The 22,587-nt window shown below is 33.7% G+C and overlaps 1 protein-coding gene across 1 annotated transcript in view; it reads left to right on the forward strand.

Moving 5' to 3' along the window:
- LOC103255770 (cilia- and flagella-associated protein 47) overlaps positions 1 to 22,587 on the forward strand; it is a gene marked incomplete at its 5' end in the record, with an annotated part of 291,791 nt that overhangs the window by 10,643 nt on the left and 258,561 nt on the right. Inside the window, 2 exons of the mRNA XM_021710301.1 lie at positions 11,878 to 12,028; positions 14,097 to 14,185. Of these exons, the coding sequence (XP_021565976.1) occupies positions 11,878 to 12,028; positions 14,097 to 14,185 (240 nt within the window). The remainder of the gene's footprint in view (positions 1 to 11,877; positions 12,029 to 14,096; positions 14,186 to 22,587) is intronic.

Here is a 22,587-nt window from a genome sequence, read left to right on the forward strand (position 1 = left end):
CACTCACCTCAACCTCCCAAAGGCGCGGGATTACAGGCTGAGCCACTGAGCCCGGCTGAGCTCAATTTTTAAATTGATAGAAATATAATTAAATTATTGTTACTCATACATAAAATCTTCATGTTTCTGAGATTTCTCACCAATCAGTCAAAACAATTTTAACAACATAAAACAGCAGTTTTTCACATATGCACTTAATTTTAATTTATTTTGCATGCACATGGGCCACAGAAATAAGACTATAAGTTGTTTGTTTATGTACTACAATTCTGATTTTTGCTGGAGACTGAAAACACTACATTCAAAAATTATGTATCTATAATTTTGTAATATACATTATAGTTTTTCTTATATAAAGTGATATATCTCAATTATATAAAATTTATAAACTATGAAAGTTATACTTTAGATTATACTTATATAGTTATACTATAGATTCATAATTCTACCTTAAAGAAACTACAGTGTCACCATTTTTCGCTGTTGCCTCATAGTCATTGTGTATGTATGTGTAGATGATAGATACATAGATAGATAATTAGACAGGTAGATAAATAGATAGAGATATAATATATATGCTTGTATATATACTCCCAAATGTAATATTCTGTAAAGTCTCATTTTTATCTAATTGTATTCTCATGACACTTGTTTAATGTTTCTACTATTATGCCACTCCCCAAAATAAAGTATGAATGAACCCCTCGGAGAATAATTTTGAGAAATTGTATCTGAGCACAATATGACTTTCCAGATCAACAAATAGTGTCTGATATGCCAACATGTGCTAATGATGAAAAATACTCTTATTTATTAAATAATACAAAGATGATTTGAAAATAGCTGTGTCAAGACCCCAGGAGCTGACAAGTTTGATAGCCATTAATGAACATTAACTAGTCTTAAATTTTAGTCATTGCCTTTGCATTCAATCAGTTTCCCTCAATATAATGTGACAGGTTATAACTACTGAAGTTATTTTACCTGATTATCTCTTTGCTTTTTAACTAAACATCAACTCAAGTTACTTTTCAGACTGTAGGCTTTATTTCTGCACTAGTATATCAAGCACAGAAATAATAAAAAAAAGGGGGCTATTTAAAATTATATTTAAAATAAACTGGAACCCATTTTTCAGCAGTGCCCTTGTTTTGTGTCATTAGCCTGTGTTTATTTTCTTCAGTTACTACTCCGTGTTAAAGAGGCATATAATTTATAAGATCTGAATATTTACAATTAAGAAAATATGCAGCCTAAATTAAATCTGAAAAAAAAATCTACTTGCCTGCTTCTGTATTATAAATCAAGTCTTAGAATAAAACTGCTTGTAAAAATCTAGTCATTATATTTATTGTATATCTGTTATGAAACACAACTGTAGAAATGTAAGTTCGTTTGGACATTGCCACAGAATCATTTGTTTAGTTGTCAGGGATTTGAAAATTTGAGCTCTATTCTTTACCCTAACAGTAATGTAAGTGAAAAATATTAAGTTTCTCCTCCTTTTTTTCACATTAACAAACCTATTCCAGTATTTCAAAGCTGTCATATATACATTCTTTCTAATAATCACAATAAACCTCTGATAATTTAACTTAAGATTATTTTTTTCTGTTAATGAAATTGACATTCATTATTATAAATTTAAACTTATACATTGTTTAAAATTTGAATTACAAAAAAAAGAAGAAAACAAAAATCATCTAGAATTACATCAAATATACAGAATTTTTAGTTCATTTTCTTCCAATCTTCTTATGTGCACACATATTCTTATATGAACACATATATGCTTATAGCATGTGCATAGTTATATATTTGCATAATAAATACATTATATGTAAATATTAGCATGCTTGATATTTATTAAATATTTGCTATATACAGACATATATATTATATACTCTTTATGTACCTTTTCGTATTTATTAATGTTCTCATATTACAAAAGAAGATATTGGACACAAAGACTTTAAGTAAGTTGCCCAATTTTCCCTGTTATTTTATTTTATTTTGAGTTGGAGTCTCACTCTGTCACCCAGACTGGAGTGCAGTGGCCGCTCCCAGCCACCGCAGCCTCGACGATCCTTCCGCCTCAGCCTTCCAAGTTGCTGGAACTACAGAGCCGAGCTATCACACCCGGCTGACTTTTTGATTTATTATAGAGATGAGATCTCACCAAGTTGCCCAGGTGGGTCTTGAACCCACGGGCTCAGGCAATCCACTCACCTCGGCCTCCCAAAGCGTGGGATTACAGGCTGAGCCACCAAGCCTGGCTACCCTTTGAATTTAATACATTGTGACTTTGACTATTTCTAAGAAATCTTGAAGATCCATGACATAATTGTGTCTTAGTCTGTTTGGACTGCTATAACCAAATATTATAAACTGGGTAGCTCAGGCATTTATTGTTCACAGTTCTGGAAGCTAAGAAGTTCAAGATCAAGGTACCCACAGATCGAGTGTCTTGTGAAGCCTTGCTTTCTGATTCATAAATGGTACCTTCTTGCTATGTCCTTCCATGATAGAAAGATCAAGACAGCCCTCTAGGACCTCTTTTATATTGGCACTAATCCCATTAATGAGGGCTATGCCCTCATGATATAATCATCCCCAGAGTACCCCACCTCCTGATTAACATCACATTAGTGATTAGTTTTTTGTTCTTTTTCAATTTTATTAAGGTCAATTGGCAAATAAAAATCATATATATTCAAATTTGATGTATTGATATACATATACGTTGTAAAATGATTACTGCAATCAGGATACATATCCATCATCTCACAAACTTACGTTTTGTGTGTGTGTGTCTTGTGAGAATACTTAAAATTTACTTTTTTAGCAAATGACAAGTATAGAATACATTATTATTAATTATAGTCACCATGATGTACACTAGGTCTCCATAACATATTCAGCTTATATTATCAAGTTTGTACAATTTGATCAACGTCTCCTCATTTCCTACCACCTGACCTATCAGCTGCTCCTTTTTGAGTGGGAGGCAAGGTGCAGCAGCGTCTGCCTCTCCAAGGGTTTCATGACAGGAATGGTTGTTGGTAGATCAGACCACTGGGTACCTCAGTGTTTGAATTTTGTAGACTAGGCCACTAGATACCTCAGTGTCAATCACCCTGTGACTGATACTAATAGTCTCTGCCCTGCCCTTCTTTGTTCCTATCCATCTCCAAATGTCTCAGGGATTCCTGTCTCTCCAACAATCTTTCAGTGTGGTTATTCTCTATTTTTGCTCCACTATGATGCTACATGTCTTTACTTGGACCCTTGAGCCCTCCCTAGTCCTATTTTCTTTCATGGATGGCTAAGTGTTGTTTTGGTGTGGAGAGAATGAAGGTTGGTGTCTCCTACTCTTGCTGATGTCACTCATCTGATGATTAGGCATTCAATATGTGAATTTTAGGAAACACGAACATTCGCACCTTAACTTTCTACACTGATTCCCCTAAGTTTATGTCCTTCTTGTATATCGAGTATATTCATTCCATCCCCAAAGTCCCCAAAGTCTTAATTCATAACAAAAGTCTGAAGTTTAAATTCTTATCTAAACATCATATAAGTCTGATATGAGTGAGACTGATATGGGTGTTTCCTCCTGAGGCAAATTGCTTTCTAGCTGTGATTCTGTGAAATCAAATCAGCTGAATGTTTTTAAAATACAGTGGTATGACAGGTATAAAGTAGACATTTTCATTCCAAAAAAGAGAAATAGGAAAGAAGAAAGAAATAACAGGTCCCAGGTATGTGTAAAACTCAACAGGGCAAACAACATTAAACCTTAAAACCCAGAATAAACTTCTTTGACTTGAAAATATGCCCTCCAAGCCCACTGGTGTGGTGGCCCTGCTCCCTATGGCTTTGGGCAGCCCAACCCCCAGCACAGCTCTTTTCCTGGGTCCTGACCTATGGCATTTCTCTGCAGTAGTCCCACCTTTGTGGTAGTTCTGTGCCTGAGTCATGTACTCAAGGTTACCCAAGGCTGGTATCTTCCTCCTATGGCTCTACTGGTCTAGGATATTGAGGGAAGCCCTGCCTCCACAGGTCTGCTGGATATTTCCTTAGTGGAGCCTTCTGCAGTGAACCCTTCCCAGGCTTTACAGCGTATCCTTTGAAATCTAGGTAGAGGCATATACCTTCTGTGCATGCAGATGGCCCCTGCACTCTTTGTGCCAGTGGAGATGGTACTACATGGATGGTTCCAAGATTTATTGCCTGTGCCTTCCAGAGGGGCAACCACCACATTTTGAGCCACACCAGGGTTTGCTGGAGCTGCATCTATGGTAGCTGGGGAGCACTGCACAAAATGTGGAAAACATAGCTTTGAGGTAGTGCTGGACAGCAAACATCAAGGTCCTACAGGCTTTGGAGCCTCCCAACCCTTAAAATGTTTCTTTCTCTTAGGTCCTGGCATTCTGGGCCTGTGATGGGAGGGGCATCCCTAATCTCTGAAATGACTTTGAGGTTATTCTCCATAGACTTGATGAGTATCATAGAGATTGCTGATACATACTCATCTTATCAAAATTGCTTGCCTACACCCTTGTTCTCACAAAAAAGCTTGTTTTGTCATTTCTTCAAACATAGATAGGTGAGAATTCTCTAAATTTTTAAGTTTTGCTTCCCCTTTGATTAAAAATTCTGTCGTTAAATTATTTCTCTTTTCTTGCATTTTACTATAAACATTCAAGAGAACCCAAGTCATACCTTTAACACTTTTCTTGCAAAATTCTTCAGCCAAATATCCTGTTTCATCACACACAACTTCTATTGTCCAAAATTACTAGGACAAAAACACAATTCAGCCAAGTTCTTCATCACTTTTTAACAAAGTTGTTTTTTCTCCATTTTCCAATAGCCTATTCCTCATTTTTGTCTGAGACCTCATCAGAATGACCTTTACTATCCATATTTCTACTGGCATTCTGTTTATTACCTCCCTAAGAAGGGTGAAGTTTTCTCTATTGTTTTCTTCTGAACTTTCATAAGTATCACCCTTTATGACCCATACATGGCAATGTTAGATTTTTCTAGCACATACCTCATAATTTCTCCAGCCCCTGCCCATTATTCAGTTCCCAATCCACTTGGACATTTTAGGTATTTCTTACAACAGCTCTCCTACCCACATCTTGTTGCCAATTTCCCATCTTAGTCCATTCAGGTTGCAATAACAAAATACCCTATATTATGTAACTTACATACAAAAGAAATGTATTTCTCACAGTTCTGAAGGCTGAGAAGTTCAAGATCAAGGTGCCACCAGATTCAGTGTCTGCCAAGGGCTCGAGTTGCGGTTCATAAACTGTATCTTCTTGATGTGTCCTTACATGGTTGAAGGAGCAAGGAATCTTTCTACCATCATTTTCTTTTTTTGTTGTTGTTTTTGTTTTTGTTTTTTAATTTTTAATTTAAATATGTGGGGTACAAGTCAGGGTTAGGTATACAAATGTTCTTTATGCAGGTACCCTTGTTGATGAGGTGTACCCCTCCTGCCATTATTTTTGTAAGAGCACTAATCCCATTTATGAGTGCTCTGCCCTCATATTCTAATCACCTCCTAAAGTCTCTCCCTCCTAATATCATCACATTGGTAATTAGATTGTCAATATATGAATTTTGAAGGCAAACCAATCATTCAGATTATAGAAAAGTGTATTACATTTATTCCTCTAAGAGATGGCTTGTGAAAAAAATATCATTTGGGTGAACCTAGGAGACTACTTCCCACTAACTTCTCAGCAGTGCCATATTTTTTCTCTTTATTCACTATTCCACCATTTATGGTCAGTAAATAGACATATTTTAAAATATTAGCTCTTAGAAGCTTTTCATACTTGTCAAGTGAACACTAACTGAACATATATGCATGTATATCTACCACATATTTAATATTTCATATATGTACTCATATTTTGTTAATATTGTACTTGCACATATATAGTAGCTGAAGTCACAGGTGCGTACCACCATGCCCTGATAATATTTGGTTTATTGTAGATATACAGTCTTGCCAAGTTGCCCAGGCTGACCTTGAACCCCTGGGCTTAGGCAATCCTCTCGCCTCCACCTCCCAAAGTACTGGGATTACAGACATGAACCACTGCGTCTGGTCCTCATTTTTCACTTAATTTGTAAGTCTAAAAAAATTTAATTTACACAAGCTTTAATATCTTAAATATATAGTACAGTTTAAAATGCTCCTGTCTCTAGAGATCCTGTCCCTGAAACATTTACTTTTAACTCCTTCAATTGTCTAATTTTAATTCTTCCAGTACTTACCTTTATGTATCTAACTAATTCATATATCTTTGCCACTATTTGCTGTATCAACTTCATAAATAATGTTTTGACATATAGATATAATATTTGATGATCAAGCTCACTTACTTCCTTAGAAATGCATATCAACCTTCCCCAAACATTATTAGTAGTATCTTCTATTAGTTATTTTTCCTAGACCAAAAATGTATTTTATCCCTATTTCTTATACACAGTATTGTTTTACTCTTTTCTTTTAAGCTGTGAAAATTAGTAAATTCTAAAGAAATACACACAATCTTTGAAATCTCTTTTATCCACACTCTAAAACACTTTGCCTTTTTCTCTTTTGAGATTGATTGCTTTTCAGACCTACTGAAGAGATGTCAATCTTGAAAAGTCTTGATTTCTCTTGGAATCAAAGTTAATGTCTTTCTTTTTCTTAGCTTATTCATTTACTAAAGGACATCCTTATGAAACCTTCTAAGAAAAAGTATAGGAGGGTTCATTTTCTAAGTTTTTAAAAATAAATTTCTAAGCATTTCTTTATATTACCTCAACATTTGATTTATATTTTTCTGGGTATATATTATTCTTTTTTTTTTTCTTTTTTCGAGTTGGAGTCTCACTCTGTCGCCCAGACTGTAGTGCAGTGGCCGCTCCTGGCCACTGCAGCCTCGACCTGCTGGGCTCCGACGATCCTTCTACCTCAGCCTTCCAAGTAGCTGGAACTAAAGGCGCTACCACACCCGGCTAATTTTTATTATTTATTGTAGAGATGAGGTCTCGCCAAGTTGCCCAGGTGGGTCTCGAACCCGCGGGCTCAGGCAATCCACTCACCTCAGCCTCCCAAAGGCGCGGTATTACAGGCTGAGCCACCGACCCCGGCTTATTATTCTTATTTGAAAATATTTTCCATGTAACTCATATGATAATTGCTCCATTACCTTGCAGTATAAGGATTTGTTATCAGAAAGACTACTACAGATGTTTCTCCTCATCTCTCTATTGTTCCAGAGTGTATATCAAGTTTTTTTTTGTTTGTCCGTCCTTCTTGCTTTTTAATTCCAATGTGCTGGGTAAACAGTGAGCCTTTTCATTATAAAGTTGTTTTGACAAGCTCTGGAAAATTCTTTTTGATTGTCTCTTTAATAATTTTTTCTCCTTTGTTTTCTCTGCTCTTGTTTTCCAACCTTTACTTGTTGGAATTTGAACTTGTTAGTTGGATCCTCTATAGACCTATTTTATCACTAGTATTTTTTAAAATTGCATTGCTTTTTCCTCTCATTATCAACAAGCCTTATTTTCCAACTGCTTCCTTTAGGATATATAGATTTTTAAGAGCACTTTCCTGTTGTCTGGTAATCCCTATTTCAAACCATCTTGTTCTTAAATTGGGGTGCAAATCTTCATAATTGTCTCAGATTTTTAGGTTCTCATCTATTAACTGAATTATTTCTATTTTCTCTAAGGTCAGTTGTTTTGTTTGCTTACCTTGGTCACAGTGTTTCATGTTGAGAGATTTAATCTGATGTCGCCTGATACTTGGCTATTTTAGTCATATGTAATAATATGGAAATAGAAAAATATAATTCTGTATGTGCACAGGTTTTTCAATTGTTAGGCTTCACTTTAGAGTGAAAAAACATTCTGCTTTAATGCCCAACCATCTGTCGTTTTATAAAGGCATGGGGGGGGATGGTGTTGTCTGAACTCCATCCTGCCCTTTATGTGATGATGGCTCTAAATAGCTGCCTTTTAAACATTCCTTTATTCTAATTTCAATGAGATTTTTCTTGGAAGAAAGATGATGACTCTGGGTTTCAAATGTCATTGTGGTTTAGAAATTCTCCCATGTCATTTAATAGTTAAAGTCTAGGTTTCAATTCTTATATGTATAGGCTCTGTGAATCCAGCCTTATTTTCTTTATTTGGAAAATGTGGATCAGAATATTTACCCACAGTGTTGTCAGTAATAAACATGATATATAGGCAAAACACTAGTACAATAACTGGAAATTATAGAGAGCAATCAATAAGCACCCATCCTTCCACAAATGTGAAGTGCTAGTGACTCACAAATCAAAATATATGAATGCTATTCACAATCATTTACAATCTTGTCAAACAAGCAAATACACAATGAGGATATAATCTGAAAATTGTTTTATTTGTGATGTGTGTATAGAACTAGATGAAATGGGAAAAGAAATACCTGAGTGTTCTTAGGGAAAACAGGGAGGTATTCCCACAAGAGATAATTATTAATTCTGAATATATATGGAAAACAATTATTCCTTTATCTAAATGAATTTTATTTCATAGGCTTGAATACTGTTTTTAGATGACTCTTCAAGCATATCTTCAGCTAAGATAAATAATTTCATAGCATTTGGTTTTTACAAATAGAACTCAGAAAACATTTTGTTTTTTTAAACAAAAAGTGTAACTTTTTCATTATCAGATAATAGATAATTATCTATTTGTGTGTACCACATTGTATTCGATTCTGTCTAAATCACAATTAATAATAGCTCTTTCTGCCAGCTATGGGTTTAAATTCCCAGAAATATCATTTATATAGAAAAGATTAAGCAGCTACACCAGCATATAAACAAACATATTTATTTCTGCATCTAATGTGATGACTAAATTTAGCTATAAACAGAATGACTGTCATAAAAGTGAACGTATAATTTTAGAAAACCATTCTGTTTCTTTTTTTCTCATTATTTTCATTGAGCCATATGCACACTGACATTGATGTGTTATATGTTTATTCTGCATCTATTCCAAAGGCCAACTGGCAGTAGCTTACAAGGTACATATAATATCAAGGAGAAATTTTTAATGAGGGATAGGCAATTGGAGCAAACAGAAAATAAATGGTAAGAAAGTAAAGATTAGGCCTATAATTAGGATAGAAACTGCCTAGAGACCTCCGAAACTTGCCTGAAGGGGACCACACACTTGATTCTGAAATTTCTAACAAATTCAGAATCCTGGCCTTTACATGCTTCAATATGACTACAAAATTTTTAAAAGATTATCTGTACTCCAAATCCCCCTGCTCCTGGAACCACTCACTTACCGCATAAGAGAGATAATCTATTATGAAACGTGTTTCATGGGACTTAAGTATTGGTCTTTTAAAATCCTTCACTAAGTGGATTATTTAGATTATGGTCAATTTTGAACACTTATTTTTTCATCAACTTCCATGAAGATCCAAATCTTCTATAAGGTTCTATTGATTTTACCAAATGTATTGTAAAAGTGTTATCTTTTCCCCTTATCCACATGTTTTAATGTAACATCATCCTTATAGCAGACTAAAAGGTTTCTCTACAATCTGTCCCCTATATTAGAATGATAGCTATTTTAACACAAATGTGAACATGATATTCATCTGGTTAAAATATTTCAATAGCTTCTCATCAACCTTAGTATATAGATTGAATATCATAGTATGGTCCAAAGTATACTTTCACTTTTATGGCAGTCACTATGGTTTCATGACATGCTCTTGGCTATATCTTGCACGCCATTACTATATAAGTTTCAGTACTCATGGCCTTTGATCCGTTCATCAAACACATTATAATTTACTATACTATATGCCTTGAACACCTTCTTTTTCTCCTGTTCTACCTAGCTAAGTCATTCACATCCTTCATATTCCACCTTTCCCTGACCCTTAAGACTACATGCTCTCATATCACTTCTTGACACACAACAGATTTGTAATTTTTCAGATATATTTTGTAACAATGTAATTAACATCTGCCATGTCCCAGAGAATGTAAAATCCAGGAGATTAGGAATAGTGTGTTTTTATCTAATTACTGTATCTCAAAAAGCTAAAACAGTTCTTGGAATATTGTAAGTTATCTATAAATATCAATTGAATGAATGGATAAATGGCTGTATCTAATGATGACTTTTAGAATATCTAGAAAAATCCTAAATCACTCACAGGTATCCTAACACAAAATTTGAGCTAACAAACCCAGTACGAGACATGTAGGTCAATTGTTCTTTGCTCTCAATTAAATTCAAGTCCATGAGTTTTGTATAATGGTCCTTTTATACAAAATTGACATGATTTGTGAGGACATCTATCTGAAATAAAATCACCCTCACTTCTGCTTGATGTGAGCTTTAATTTTTTTCTACAAAGTTATTTTGAAAACATTTATACTGACTTTGAAAGAACCTCATTCGCCTTACTATTTGATGCTTTCCACTCAACAGTAATTGCACAAAAGTTCTGAGGAAGCTACCCCAAGGTTTGACACCAAGGCAATCTATTCCCATTTCCATTCTCAAATATGCATATCTTAAGAGAAGACAATAGGTGGTAGTTTGTACAAAAGAAAAACTGACATAAGAGTCGTATGTCATTTATTAACAGATGTATAATGTATTTATTAACAGATATATAATGTTAACCATGCCAAGAGCCAGAGTAAAAGCAAAGGCACAATTTTCCCAGTACATATTACTCACAGCTGTGTCAAGACAAGGCAAGGCTGAAAGAAGCAGCCGGTAATAAAACAAGCCCCTTTTTGATTCAGAGAGTTCATTACTTACTTAAGCAGTGAAAGCAAGAGTAGTCAAAGCTGCCAGATCCGAATGTCCCTTGTGAAGGGTGACACCAAAACAAAGCAAAGCAAAAACTGCATTATAAATGTTGAGGAGCTAATTTTATGCTGCCACTGAGCAGTTTCATAGCCTGCAACTCTACCCTGAAGAAGGTAAGCTAGCAAGTCTCGTTCCTCATCAGAATCCAGGAGGCGATGTGAAACTGTTTAGTGACAGCTTCCCAGGAAAGGCATGTGAAAAATGTTGCTGTGGTAGTTTGTCATAGCCTCCATGCTCTCATGTTGTGGGAGGATCATGGAGCTTTCTGCCAAGGTTTGTATCAGCTGCAGTTATACCATGCAGTTACATGTGGCCTATGTGGAGTCCGGCAAGGTAACTACATGGTGTAGTCATTTCCCTACCAACTTATAAGTGGAATCTCCTCCAAATCCATAGTATCTAAAGCTTATACTGTGATTTAGACTCTAAATTATTATGGAAAATTAACTTTTAAAATTCATTTACATAACAGTTATCTTGTAGATAACAGTTATCATTATCTATAATGTTGTTTTCAATGATGGTTTTATGCATTTTTTGAATTCTTGATTTCTTATTTTTTCTCCATGTTACCAAAAACCAGTGACATGGCTAAGTATTTTCCTAAACAGTAGCACAGAGTATCCTATGAATTTCTCACAAAATAATGATTTTTATATATATGATTTCACATATATGATTTCCTATAGTTCACTGTTAGAAAATCCTTTGAGGGACTATACATTTGGCAGTTAACTTCAGATTTTAAAGACTATATAAAGATGTTTTAACAGATGATAGTATCTTGATTGTAGGTATCTTAATTACTGCAACAATTTTTACTTTTATTGTAATTTTATTGTCAAAGTGACTACCTTGTAGGATGTAGGTACTAGACACATGGCCTACACAAAACAGATGCTCGTTACTTGCCTTTTTCATTAAAATGTTCTCTCTTTATCTTTTATTAAATAGAAAGCAAATTAATATCACTGTGAAATTCACCAATCGCTTTCTTCATCCTGCTGAAGCTTCACTGCTATTAATTTCAAAGCCCAAGAATGCAGTAGGAGGAGTTTCAATGACTTTTGCCCTTAGAGGTGAAGTCCACAATTTTAAAGGCATTGTAAGTAAATTTTATCTATTTTATGTGTCTGTGCTTCTCTTCTCAAACCATGAAGTATCATAAACATTGCTGTTCTATATTTTATATCTAGGCAGCTCTTATTTCTTGAGATCATCTTCATGCCAGGGACTTATGATTTAAGTTAATGCAGTCCTGGGCCTGAGTCTATGTTTTTGTTTTGACTAAGAGTTGATGGTTTATGCAAGAAAAACAGAAACAAAACTCTTCTCTGACAGGAAAATTCATCATTTTGAGTGTTGTGTGCAGCGAATTTATTACAAATATAATATTAAAGTTGCCATTTATAGAGAGGTGATGATGTTCTAAAGTTCTAAGTGTTTATATTTCAAAGGGTGTGAGAGAGGGATTTTTAAATCTCTGTAAAATGATTTTGACTTTATTATGATTGACTTTTTATGACCATTACCTTGCCTAAATGCTACTTTCTATCATGGATGATGGTAAAGAACAAGTACATTCAATATATTTCCTAGATTTCCACACAGATTATAAAGAATCTTGGGTGTGCAGGGCAAGAGAGGAAAATAGATAGAATGACTTCAGAAAGACTGAATGGTGGTCAATTGTGTGAGGAGAACATCAAGATGCGTACATGAACAGACTGGCCTATTAGACAATGATGCTCAGAAGAAAACGTGAGCATTTGTCACTGAGAAGTGTGTTGCAATCTAATTTCCTCCTGAATAATGAACACGTATGCTTCCCATTTCTCTTACACACATTCTTTGAAACAAGATACTGCTTTGTCATATGTGGCTAAGAGACATGGCTGATTTTAGCCAGTCGTCAGTGTATTTTGGGGCTGGAAAAGCTGACACCTAAAGCTTATATAACTCTTTATTTCCTCATCTGCCCAAACACGGTCTTAAGTTGCTGGAAAGTAGATTACATAATACAAGGGGGACCCAAAATAACAGAATGCATATATTACAAAGTTTGTATTTATTCTTACATTTTAAACTTCAGTTGCCTTCAAAATGCTCTCCGTTTGATGGAATACACCTTTCCACTGCTCAGGACAATTTTTGAACTTGTCAATTTTGATGCCTTTTAGTGCTTCTGTCGTTCTGTTTGTTTTACCTCTTCCACATTGGCAAAACGTTTTCTATGAGGACTTTCAGCAGTTTTTAATTCAAAACGGCATGATTCCTGTGACCCACCCTCCCTATTTACCCCATCTTGTTCCGAGCAATTCTTGTTTGTTTATTTCCCTGCATGAAAAAAGTCCTCAAAGGGAAACGTTTTACTGATGTGAAAGAGATGAAGCAAAAAACAGCAAAAGCACTAAAAGTCATCAAAATTGATGAGTTCAAAAACTGTTCTGAGCAATGGAAAAAGCATCTTGATAGGTAGATGAATTACAGCAAACGAAGAGTACTTTGAAAGTGATTGAAGTTTAAACATGTAAGGATAAATGCACACTTTTTAATTTAAAAATTCCATCTTTTTGGGGTTCCTCCCTCATAGTGGCAAAATGAAATAACACAAGAAAATGAGCAATCTAAAACTGTAGAATTCCTAGAAACTTTTTCTGCATGGGATTTCTTTTGTTAATTTGTAGTTTTTATATCTATGCTTTTATTATAAAACAATTGTCAGTGTAACCATAGCATTATAAACACAGACATGTTACACTTACACACATTCGTACACACAGATATTCATGAGCATATACACCTGTGTACACACACGTCTGTATCTGTGTCATGTGTATTAGGTTTATATGTATGACTGAATAATTTGCAAATGTAAATTCATGTTCAATCATTAACAAAACCAACTTTAAGAAAATTAATTTGGGAGAAACAATTTTGAAAAATAGCTTAGTTATTAGTACAGTACTATGGATCAATGATGACATAAAATATATTTTTAATCTTTCTTACCCAGATTTTAGCAGTGCAATGTTTATTGGAAAATGAGAAGTATATAAATTAGTATTAGTGTAAAATTTAAATAAGATGGTTTATAGATTTTTAAGTTTGTATTTTATAACTTGGGATATTCATGTTTTATCAAATAGTTTGATTTGATTTTTTTATTTAAGGAAATTATAAAATGCAAAAGCCCATGTTATCAATGGAAGAAAGTCACTGTGAATGTGAAAAACCCCTTCCAAACTGCTGGGGACTTCAGGTAAGTTATTGTTTTGCTGTAAATTCATTACAAATAGCTATCTCCACTCTTAAGATAAATATGTAATTGTCTTCATCTCTTCAACATGAACAATTTTGAGCAGAAAGTACATGTGTTCACATTCCTAAAAACTAATAAGCATGATCAGATAAAATTTAACATTAATGAAATTAAATCAATTTTAAAATGATCTTAACAAATTTATACATTTTGTCTATATGCTATTTGATGAAATTCACCAGTTTTTTTGTCAGTTTTATTTATTTTTATTTTTATTTTTGTATTGGGTTCTCCTTTTGCCACCCAGGCTAGAGTGCAGTCCACAGTCATGGCTTACTGCAGCCTTGAACACCTAGGCTCATACAATCCTCCTGCCTCGGCCTCCCAAGTAGATGGGACAACAGGCATGTATCATATCTGGCTAATATTCTAAATTTTTTGTAGAGAAGTTGTGTCTTTCTTTATGTTGCCCAGGCTGGTCTCAAACTCCTGGGTTTAAGCAATCCTCCTGCCTCGGCCTCCCAAAGTGCTGGGATTACAGGCATAAGCCACTGCACCCAGCCTTCTTTTAATTTTAAAAATATATAATTAAATATTTATTTCCAATTTTATTCTATTTGTTAATGTATAAAGCTGAAATACTGATTCAAGCAAAAAAAGGATTTTTACTCAGGGCATCATGATTAATTTTTCCTGCACATTCAGTGTGCATGTGTTCATCTTAAGATTTAATAACATAACAAAAACACATATTTGAGATGAAAAGACAATGAAATTCTTACATATTATTTTAAAACACAATAAAAAATAACTTCCTAGAAATTTACCCTTTAAGAAAGAAGATGGAAATGATGCCTTATGTAATGATTAAGTTAGAAACTTTGATTTTTTTTCCACCTGTAGAATCAGATCCTCACAATACTTATACTGAAACAGAAAGTTATACATATGCTTATCACTTTAGTATCTAACAACTCCCAGTTATTTTAATCACTGCACTTCCAGGATTCTGATAGTTTTTTTATTAATAATTTCAATTATTTTTGATAAAACAAAAATTACTGTGTCAAAACAGTTATTGATGAATTTACGGTTCCCAAGTATACGTAAAAGAATTCTTCTTAGTGTAATATTACTAAAATGTTACATCGGAGTATGAGAAACATAAAATTGTACAATAAATCTCTTACAATAGGCATGTATTACATTTGAAATTTTAAAATAATAAAATAGATTGAATAAGAAAGAGAATGAATTCCAGTTAATTCATGTAGAGACTATTTTTAAATTATAGCGAATATAAGTTGATTAGTTGTTAATGTTATGCTTACAAAAGTGCTTAGACTTGATTTTTATTAGCAATCTCATATTAAACATACTTTAATATAAAGTAAAACTGTCCATATGTATTCTTCAAAATTGTATGCAGCACAGCGACTATATATGATAATGTTTTATCAAAATTTTACATTATTTCTTAACAAATAACATAATCCAGTCTGTATTTAACAGAGATAGAATTAGTTGGCCAGAATGCTGACTCCCATGCCTACTTACTGGATTGGTGGTTTTCAAATTCTTCTTTTGTAAACACCACTATTTCATGCTCTATAATATTTTTTCTTGTTACATTTAAAAATATATTTAGTTTGCTAGTACAGGATTTTTATTGAGGATTTTGCATTTATAATTCATAAAATTTAATACTGTAATTCCCTTTTCTTATGATGTCTGTCTTTTATTATTATTAGACATAAAATGCTACTTTCTATTCTGTTTTTTGAAAAAAATATGTGAAAGATCAGTATTAATTATTCTACTACTTGATATAATTCACAAGAAAAGTCATCTGGTTCTGAGTTTTGCTTTATGGGGAGTTTATTTCATTACTAATTTCATCTTTTTATTTGTTATGAGCCTATTCAGAATTTCTATTTCTTCTTGAGTCAGTTTTAGTAGTTTATTTTACACTAGGAATATTTGCATTTATTCTAAGTTATCTAATTTTTGGCATACAGGCTTTGTAGTATTCCTTTATACTTTTTTTTTTATTTCTGGAAGGTAAGTAGTGATGTCCCTACTTCCATCCCTCACTTTATTAATTTCGTACTTCTCGCTTGTACTCTTGGTCAGCCCAAGTAAAATTTTGCCATTTTATTGATTTTTTTTTTTTTTTTTAAAACCTTTTCTGGTTTCCTTAGTGTTCTCTATTGTGTCTCCATTCTGTTTCATTTTTGCACTAATTTCTTATTACTATTTACTTTTATTTGCTTTGGGTTTAGACTTTTCTTTTTCTAGCTTCTTAAGATGAAAATTTATATTCTTATTTGAGAAATTTATTTTTTCATATAGGCATTTATATCTATATGTTTCTCTCAAAGCACCGCTTTCTCCCCACTTCATGTTTTGGTGTGTTTTATTTTTATCTGCATAAATCTTAAATTATTTTTAACTTTCTTTTTTATTTCTTGTTAACTCATCATTTATTTAGGAGTACATTGTTTAATTTCCCTTTATTTGTAAATTTCAAAAAAAAAAAAAATTCTGTTATTCATTAATAGTTTTATTAAATTTTAGTCAGAGAACATAATTTAAATCATTTTAAATGTATCAAAATTTGTTTTATGGCGTAGCATAAGGACTATATAGCAGAATGCTTATAAGAATAATAATATTCAGGTGTTAGATGAAGTGTTCTATAGATATTTGTTAATTTTGGTTAGTTCACTGTTGTTTGATTCATATTTTCTTATAAATTTCCACCTAATTTTTTAAATTCATAACTGAATGGCAGTATTTAAGTATTTAATTATCATTGTTGAACTATTTATTTTTCCCATCACTCGTGTCAGTTTTTGTTTTCTGTCTTTTTATGTATTTATAATTGTTATGCCTTCCTAATTGTTGGACACTTTTACTATTATAAAATGTTTCTCTTTATCTATAATTACACTTTTAAATTTAAAATTCTATCATGTATTACATTAGTATAGCCACTTCAGCATTCTTGTGGTTGTACAATATATGTATTTTTTCTTTTTACTTTCAATCTATTTCTTTAAATTTAAAGTATGTTTCCTGTAGATAACATATAGTCAAGTCTTGGGGGGAGGGGCTGTTTTAAGAGCTTTATTAAGATATAATTTATATACAAAGAACTTTGAGTATTGAATTTGTACAATTTGATGATCTTGGACATGTGCAAATACCCATGATACCATTACCACAGTCTAGGTAAACAGACATTTCCATGCCAGGCATGGTGGCTCACTATCTAGAATAATCACAGCACTTTTAGGAGTGGAGATGAGAGGGTTGCCTGAGCCCGGGAGTTCATGACCAGCCTGGTGAACTTGATGAGAGCTCCTCTCTCCAGTAAAAAATTAGCCAGGTGTAGAGATACGTACCTGTAGTTCCAGCTATTTGGAAAGCTGAGGTGGAAGGATCACCTAAGTCCAGCAGGTGGAGGCTATGATAGCCGTGAGCATGCCACTGCACTCCAGCCTGGGCAACAGAGTGAGACTCGTCTTTAGATATAGATATAGATATAGATATAGATATAGATATAGATATAGATATAGACATAGATATAGATATAGATATAGACATGTAATAGACATTTCCAACACCTCCTGAAGTTTCCTTGTGTCCTTTATTATGTTTGTTTGATTGTTTTGCATTATGGTAAGAACATATAACATGATATCTATTCTCATAACAAATTTTGAAGTGCATGATTGTTAACTATGGTTAACTATTAGCACTATGTTGTATGGCAGATGTCTAGAACTCATTCATCTAGTAACTGAAACTTTATCCTCATTGAGCAACAACTGCCCATTTCTCTAACCCCCACTACGTTATTCAAGGAGTCTGTGAGCATGACTATTGTAGATATCTCATATAAGTGGAATTAATAACATTTTTCATACTGTTACTGGAGTATTTCACTTAACATAATATCCCCTTCAGGATCATTTATGTTGTTATATTCATTTATGAATGGCAGGACTTCCTCTTTTTTGAGTCTGAATAATATTCCATTGTATGTTAGATCACATTAATCGCTGCCTTTTGGTTAGGTTGTTTAATCTATTCACATATTTGTTATTGACTTAGATGGATCTGTTTTGGCCATTTTTCATTTAGTTTTTCTATATTTAGGTCTTTTTTTGTTTCTCTATTCCTTCATGACTTTTTATTTTATTTTACATTAGTGACTATTTTCTAATGCAGCATTTTAGTTTATTTAATAGCCTTTTCAATATATTTTTTAGATATTTTTCTTAGAGATTGTGCTAGGGATTACCATAGATACCTTACTTGTCATAATCAGCTTCAGATGAAGACTAAATTAATTCCAGTGAGATTCACAAAATGATAGTCTCTTATAGTTCTATCACTTCCCCCTTTTCTTATGTTATCGTCATACATATTACATAAATAATGTTACAAAGTCAACAATACATTGCTATAATTATTATTTTATAAAATGTGTATGATTTTAAGAAAACAAAGTATATTAGTTTACTGGGGCTACCATAACAATACCACAGATCAGGTGGAATACGTAACAGAGATTGATGCTCTCACAGTTCTAAACTGGAAGTCCAAGATTAAGGTTTCAGCATGTTTACTTTCTTCTGAGGCATCTTTCTTTATCTTACAGATGGCTGTATTCTCACATGGTCTTTTGATCTGTAAGTGTATATCCCTGGTGTCTGTGTTTCCAAATTTCCTCTTCTCATAAGAACATCATTCAGATTGGATTAGGACTCCCCCTCCCCCCACCTCTAAATGAGCCTTAATCATCTCCAAACACAGTCACATTTGGAGATTCTAGGGGTTGGGGTTTCAGCATATGAAATTTGGGCAGACAAAATGCAGCCCATAACAGACAGCAAGGATATATTTATAGTGGTTTTTTTTATTGGTCTTCCTAATTATTACTTCTTTTTCTCTTTATTTATTCCTATGGATGTTTGTTACCATCTAGAGTAATTTCTATAGCCTGATACAGCTTCATTCTCACCCACTTCATTTTTTTTTTGCATATATTTTCTCTTCCTTTTCTTATCTCCTTTTCTTCAGGTAATTTCATTATCCACATATTGCTGCTCTTAATGGATATGTCAGATTCTGTTTTGTTTTGCTTTTTTCTGTTCTTCAGAATGTGCAATCTCTATCAATCTTTGTTTAATTCTTTTTTTTTCTACCAGTTCAAATCTGTTGAGCCCTGTAGTGAACATTTTTATTATTGTAGTTTCCAACTCCAGAATTTTCATTTTTTAATAATTTTCATTTATCTGCTGATATTCTTTATTTGATGCTCTGCTGTCATCATATATTTCTTTACTTCTTTAATTATGATTTCCTTCAGTTATTTGAAGATATTTATAATGACTCTTTTGAACTGTTTTCTTTTCAGTGTGATATCTGTGTTACTTTACCAGGCAGCTTCTGTTGTTGCTGCTTCCTTTCTTTTCTTCCTTTCTTTCCTTCCTTTTTTTTTTTTTTTTTGTTTAATGTTTCGTGTTTTTTTGAAGTATACTGTGCATTTTAGAAAATATATTTTACCAACTCTAAGTACTAGTCCCGTCTCCCCCAGGCTCGTTAATGTTATTTGCACTTCTACTTTTTTGCTAACTGATTGGGCTATTTTAGTGATGTTTATCTCTTTCTACACAAATCTACATACACACTGTGAAATCTCTGATATTACTTGTCAGAGGCACAGCCCTGGGTATGCCCACATTCATCATGGGATGACAGTGATTTTTGGCAGGGCTTCCTTTGATTTTCTGTTCCTGACCATATCCATCTGTTAACTTCCATTTATTCCAAAGTCCTGAAGTTACTCTTCAGACTAATCCAATTAAATTCAGACTTCTTCTCCTGGCTCGAAGGGTTTCTTTTAGCAGTATCTTTCCCCAGTTTTCTTCAGCAAATTAGCAGGCCTGCAGTTTATCTTGTAACTTCGTTGAGTCTACCAGTCTCCTCTCAATTTTCTTTCACCATAACCTTTTCTATTTTTAAGAATACACTGTGGTTTGAACTTCTCCATACTTTGTTGACAATGAAATCAGTTCATTTTAGAAGGGATTAGTAGTTATCTGTTTTAAGGCCCACTTCTCTCCCCAGAAAAATTATCTGATTCATGGCTCTGAATCTGCAGTAAAGGTTTACTACATAAGTAAGTTGCATACTGGTTAAGTTGGGGCTTCTAGCTGGCTCTTTCTCCCCCAGTAGTGGACCAGGTACCCAGTGTGTTGCCACATGCTCCCTGCTCCTTTTCCCTCCCTCCCTCTCTCCCCTGGCAGTGACTTGTGCCAATTACACTTTTATGCATTGCAAATTCATACAAAAGTTTTATATTTACTCTAGTTTATTTTAAATGAGAAAAGATAATACAAAGAGTTGCAAAGAAAATACATTTTTAGCTTGTTTGTTTGTTTTATATATTTACCTATGTAGTTACCTTTGCTGATGTTTTGTATTATCTCATGTGGTTTTGAAATAATTTCTAATATCCTTTTGTTACAGCTGAAGGACTTTCTTTAGTAATTCTTATACATCAGTTCTGCTCGTAATGAATTATTTCAGTTTTTGTTTACTAATTTTTTCATCTTTTTATTTTAATAGTTTTGGGGGTACTAATAGTTTTGGTCTGAGCTTTAAGTGTAGCCACCACAACATCTGTGCACATTGTACCTAGCTGGTGATTTTTTTTCTCCCTCCACCCCTGTCCCCATCCCCCTCTGAGTCTCCAATGCCCATTATACCATTCTCTATATCTTTACATATTCTTAGTTTAGCTCCTACTTATAAATGAGAACTTGTGGTGTGTGGTTTTCTGTTCCTGAATTAGTTTGCTTAGGATGATATCTCCATTTCCATTCAAGTTGCCGCAAACAACATTTCATTCTCTTTGATAGCTGAATAGTATTCCATAGTATATATATACACCATATTTTCTTCTTTTTTTTTAAAGCAGGATTTATTGAGAGGGTAGCAAGGCTCCCACAATGGAAGGAGGTCCGAGAGGGTTGCCCTATACACCATATTTTCATTATCCATTGATTGGCTTATAGGCATTTAGATTGATTCCACATCTTGGCAATTGCAAAGTGTGCTGCAATGAATATGCGGGTATAAGTGTTTTTGTTATATAACAACCTCTGTTCCTTTGGGTAGATACCTAGTAGTGATATTCCTGGATAAAATGGTGGATCTACTTTGAGTTGTTTGAGAAATCTCCATACAGATTTCCATACAGTTGTACTAATTTACATTCCCATCAACAGTGAATAAGCATTCCCTTTTCTCCATATCCACTACAGCATTTATTGTTTTTTGACTCATTTATTTTTATTTTTTAAATTTATTTATTTATTATAAAGATGTGAGGTACAATTCAAGGTTAGGTATACAAACATTGATCATGCAGATACCCTTGTTGATGAGGTATGCCCCTCCTTCCCCTAGCAGTTTCCCTCAACTGCAAGTCCCACCCTCCTCCCCTGACAGTTTTCCACTACTGCCAATCACTTTCTTATAGCATTATAATTGTTCAAGGTCACCTTATGAGTGAGAACATATGGAAGTCTGTTCTTTGTTTCTGTGATAAATCACTGAGTATGACAGACTCCAAATCCATCCAATTTGCTGCAAAGTCCATATGTTTGTCCTTCCTTATGGATGCATAATATGCCATTGTGTATATGTACCACATTTTTTTTATCCAGTACAGCTTTGATGGGCAACACGGTTGGTTCCATGTTTTTGCAATTGTGAATAGAGCTGCAACAAACATACGTGTGCAGGTGTCTTTTTCATAGAATAATTTGAGTTCCCCCGGATATATTCCCAATAGGGGAATTCCTGGGTCATATGCAAGGTTGATTTATAGTTCTTTCAGAAATCGCCACACTGTCTTCCTATGAGGTTGTACTAGTCTGCATTCCCACCAGCAGTGTAGAAGCGTTCCTTTTTCTCCACATCTTCGTCAGCATCTGTCGTTGCTTGTTTTATTAATTATGGTCATTCTTACAGGGCTTAGGGCATCTCAATGTGGTTTTGATTTGCATTTCTCTGATGATGAGTGAGGCTGAGCACTTTTTCATCTGTCTGTTGGCTGCCCGTATACCTTCTTTTGAGAAGTGTCTATTCATGTCTTTTGCCCACTTTTTAAAGGGGCTGTTTGTTTTTTTTTCTTTCAGCGCATTTGAGTTCCTTGTAGATTCTAGATGTTAGGCCTTTGTCAGATATAGAGTTGGCAAATACTTTTTCCCATTCTATGGGCTGTCTCCCTGATCTGATGGTTTCTTTTGCTTTGCAGAAGCTCATTAATTTGATGAGGTCCCACTTATCTATCTGATTTCTTTTTTTTTTTTTTTTTTTTT

This window comes from Carlito syrichta, unplaced genomic scaffold (assembly GCF_000164805.1).
Source record: "Carlito syrichta isolate Samal-C Ts95f unplaced genomic scaffold, Tarsius_syrichta-2.0.1 Scaffold288410, whole genome shotgun sequence".
Lineage (NCBI taxonomy): Eukaryota > Metazoa > Chordata > Mammalia > Primates > Tarsiidae > Carlito > Carlito syrichta.